This window comes from Triticum dicoccoides, chromosome 6B (assembly GCF_002162155.2).
Source record: "Triticum dicoccoides isolate Atlit2015 ecotype Zavitan chromosome 6B, WEW_v2.0, whole genome shotgun sequence".
Lineage (NCBI taxonomy): Eukaryota > Viridiplantae > Streptophyta > Magnoliopsida > Poales > Poaceae > Triticum > Triticum dicoccoides.
In genome coordinates, this window is record NC_041391.1 from 616,927,940 (window position 1) to 616,932,080 (window position 4,141).

Here is a 4,141-nt window from a genome sequence, read left to right on the forward strand (position 1 = left end):
TCTGAAATTTTAGAGCATCGAAGATACTTTGGTGCGCAAGACACGTTCACTGATTTACTGTTCATCCCGGACTAAAACCGCCCAAAGCGGCACGAGGGACGAAAACTATCCGGTTTTGATAGCTGAGGGACGAAAACTCTCCGGTTTAGAGTTGAGGGACGATTTCTAAACTCTGGGAAGAGTTTGAGGACAAAAATATACTTATCCCTTTAGTAGAGGATGATTTGTTCTAAAAACAAGTAGATGATGATTTGTAAGAAAGCACACTGTTCCATGAAAAATGCTCAAATGTTCTGTCCTCAGAAAAAACAGAGGTACAGAGTAACTGACAGTCGTTTTGGCCGGTGCCTTCTTATGGAAGGCGAAGGCCTGCTCCATCATTTGGCCATTAAATCGCCTTTTGACCGCACCGGCCGATAACAAACTCCGGCCGACATATCCACTGGCCCAAAGGAGCATTCAAGCCGAGCACGCCGCCTTCCGGCATGCTGCAGCACATTATAAATACCTGGCCAGACACACCAGCTGAATGCATCGGTTCTCCATCTTCCTCTTCCAAAGCTCAGCTAGAGAGGGCTGAAGAAGATGACGAACAAACACTTGTCCCTCTTCCTCGTCCTCCTTGGCCTGTCGGCCAGCTTGGCATCCGGGCAAGTCCTCTTTCAGGTAAGATCGTGTCTGTTGTCTGTAACTGTAAGCATTATCTTCAGATCGTAGGTGCCGCGATCATGTATGTTTTGGACCGAGTTTTGATCCGAGTTCTGTGGTAGGGCTTCAACTGGGAGTCGTGGAAGCACAATGGCGGGTGGTACAACTTCCTGATGGGCAAGGTGGACGACATCGCCGCCGCCGGCATCACGCACGTCTGGCTCCCTCCGGCGTCGCAGTCCGTCGCCGAGCAAGGCTACATGCCGGGCCGGCTCTACGACCTGGACGCCTCCAAGTACGGCAACAAGGCGCAGCTCAAGTCCCTCATCGGGGCGCTCCACGGCAAGGGCGTCAAGGCCATCGCCGACATCGTCATCAACCACCGCACCGCGGAGCACAAGGACGGCCGGGGCATCTACTGCATCTTCGAGGGCGGCACCCCCGACGCCCGCCTCGACTGGGGCCCCCACATGATCTGCCGCGACGACCGGCCCTACGCCGACGGCACCGGCAACCCGGACACCGGCGCCGACTTCGGGGCCGCCCCCGACATCGACCACCTCAACCCGCGCGTCCAGAAGGAGCTCGTCGAGTGGCTCAACTGGCTCAGGACCGACGTCGGCTTCGACGGCTGGCGCTTCGACTTCGCCAAGGGCTACTCCGCGGACGTCGCCAAGATTTACATTGACCGCTCGGAGCCCAGCTTCGCCGTGGCTGAGATATGGACGTCGCTCGCGTACAGCGGTGACGGCAAGCCCAACCTCAACCAGGACCAGCACCGGCAGGAGCTGGTGAACTGGGTGGACAAGGTTGGCGGCAAAGGCCCCGCTACCACGTTCGACTTCACCACCAAGGGCATCCTGAACGTGGCGGTGGAGGGCGAGCTGTGGCGGCTGCGCGGCACCGACGGCAAGGCGCCAGGCATGATCGGGTGGTGGCCCGCCAAGGCGGTGACCTTTGTGGACAACCACGACACCGGCTCCACACAGCACATGTGGCCCTTCCCGTCTGACAGGGTCATGCAGGGATATGCCTACATCCTCACGCATCCAGGCACCCCATGCATCGTGAGTCATCCTACCAATACTACATCATATCTAAATTTTCTTTTCTTCTTTCGTTCATAAAAATATAAGAAAACCATGACCCAACTGATGAAAATTAATTGTGACTCTTCAGTTCTACGATCATTTCTACGACTGGGGCCTGAAGGACGAGATCGATCACCTGGTGTCAATCAGGACCCGACATGGGATACACAGTGAAAGCAAGCTGCAAATCATAGAGGCCGACGCCGATCTTTATCTTGCCGAGATCGATGGCAAGGTCATCGTCAAGCTCGGGCCAAGATACGATGTGGGACACCTCATTCCGGAAGGCTTCAAGGTGGCCGCACACGGCAATGACTATGCCGTATGGGAGAAAATATGAGCAAAATTGCCGAAGGAGCTCTACAATTTTTTCTCTATGCGTACGTGATACATATTGGTCCGAGCTCACGTTGTCCACATAGTACGATTAGTACTTCCTCCATGTAAAAGTGAGGATGAGGGACATCCATTGTATTTTTGCTAAAATAATAATCAATAAGGATTTTCGCACTCTTGGCTTACTTAGTGTTGGTTGAATGAAAACTGAGCAGCCACGACCAGTAGCTCGTACGGCAGCATACTGGAGTAGTGGTAGAGCGTTTTGTTACGGAATTGTGTTACGGGGGCTGGGTTTAAAGGAGACATACTAATAGTCTGGTGACTGAAAATTTATTTTTGGCCAGTCACGTTAAATTCAGATTAAACAAACACAAAGCAATCATATACAACAAAAAGTTGACTGGCCAAAATTTTGGTTCAGTCGAATTCCTCACACAGCCTAACTCATGCAATTTTTTTTATTTGCACACAAAAACGATGTGAGGCCCAAAAACACCAGTTGGGCTGATGCAGCCTACAAGAACGCTAAGAGCATCTCCAGCCGTTGGCCCCCCAGGAGGCATAAAAATCGCCGTTTGGGGGCGAGCCGGCGGCAAAACCGGCTCTTGGGGCGGTTGGGCACCCAGCCGTCGCCCCCAAGCGCCGATTTCGGCCCATTATTCGGCCCATTTTCATCGAAGAATTGCTTGATATTGGCGCGAATCGGCCCATATTCGACGCGGTTCGGTGTGTTCCAGAGTGAATTCTCCATAAATATTTTTTTTGCCTTCATAGTTCATCACAGAAAATTAAATAGTTCAACAACAAATAGTTCAATACAAATTATATAGTTCAACAAATAAAAACTCATATTTCATCACACGTCATTCCAGCGTCGCCCTTGAGCCTCCATAGTTGCTCCACCAGATCGTGTTGCAGTTGTTGATGCATCTGTGGATCCCGGATCTCCTGACGCATATTGAGGTAGGCGGTCCAGGTTGCCGGTAGCTGGTGATCAACTTGGGCAAGAGGACCTTGCCTGTAATATGGTCCTTTGTCAAACACTGGCTCTTCCTACTCGCTCTCAGTGATCATGTTGTGCAAGATGACACAGCAAGTCATGATCTCCCACATTTGATCTTTCGACCAGGTCTGAGCAGGGTACCGGACAACAGCAAATCGAGATTGAAGCACACCAAATGCCCGCTCGACATCCTTCCTGCAAGCCTCCTGAACCTGCGTTCTTGCCTCCTGGCACAAGGTTTGAGATAGTCTTCAGAAATGTTGACCATCTCGGATAGATGCCATCAGCTAGGTAGTACCCCTTGTTGTAGTGTTGCTCATTGACCTCGAAGTTCACCGGAGGAGAATGACCTTCAACAAGCTTGGCAAAGACAGGGGAGCACTGCAGGACATTGATGTCATTGTGAGTCCCTGGCATCCCAAAGAAAGAGTGTCAAATCCAGAGGTCCTGTGTGGCCACTGCCTCAAGTACCACACTGCAACCGCCTTTGGCGCCTTTGTACAACCCCTGCCAAGCAAATGGACATTTCTTCCATTTCCAATGCATGCAGTCGATGCTTCTAAGCATCCCAGGAAATCCTCTTGATGCATTCTGTGCTAGGATCCGAGGAGTGTCTTCTGCATTGGGTGTTCGCAAGTATTGTGGTTCAAACACTGCCACCACTGCCCTGCAAAACTTGTAGAAACACTTAATGATGATGGACTCGGCCATGCGCCCATAGTTGGCGAGTGAATCACTGGGAGCTCCGTATGCAAGCATCCTCATAGCTGTCGTGCACTTCTGGATTGAGGTAAATCCAAGTGGGCCGGTGCAATCCTTCTTGCACTTGAAGTAGCTATCGAACTCCCGGGTGAAATTCACAATCCTGAGGAAAAGCTTTTGGCTCATCCAACAACAGCGCCGAAATGTTTTCTTTGCTTTCACCCGCCCTGGCGCCGAGCCACCTCGCTGCGGCTTTTCATTGCTCGCGAGCAGGCCGGCGAGGGCGGCAAGCACCATGAGATGTCCTGCTCCTGGACGTCGGCTTCGGCTTCGTCCTCCAGCAACGCCGCAAGCGCCT

The 4,141-nt window shown here is 52.1% G+C and overlaps 1 protein-coding gene across 1 annotated transcript; it reads left to right on the forward strand.

Annotated features, from left to right (window-relative positions):
• Window positions 1-542: 542 nt before the first annotated feature.
• Window positions 543-2,231, forward strand: LOC119325075 (alpha-amylase type B isozyme-like). Its single transcript, XM_037598823.1, has 3 exons — window positions 543-666; window positions 771-1,715; window positions 1,828-2,231. The coding sequence occupies exons 1-3, from the start codon at window positions 586-588 to the stop codon at window positions 2,077-2,079; spliced, it is 1,278 nt and encodes a 425-aa protein (XP_037454720.1). The 5' UTR covers window positions 543-585; the 3' UTR covers window positions 2,080-2,231.
• Window positions 2,232-4,141: the final 1,910 nt, after the last annotated feature.

Excerpts from the sequence above, each read along its gene's own strand:
- LOC119325075 (XM_037598823.1), top strand. The coding sequence starts at position 586 with ATGACGAACAAACACTTGTCCCTCTTCCTCGTCCTCCTTGGCCTGTCG. Across the intron at positions 667-770 it reads CCGGGCAAGTCCTCTTTCAG|GGCTTCAACTGGGAGTCGTG; the intron begins GTAAGATCGTGT and ends GTTCTGTGGTAG. Across the intron at positions 1,716-1,827 it reads ATCCAGGCACCCCATGCATC|TTCTACGATCATTTCTACGA; the intron begins GTGAGTCATCCT and ends GTGACTCTTCAG.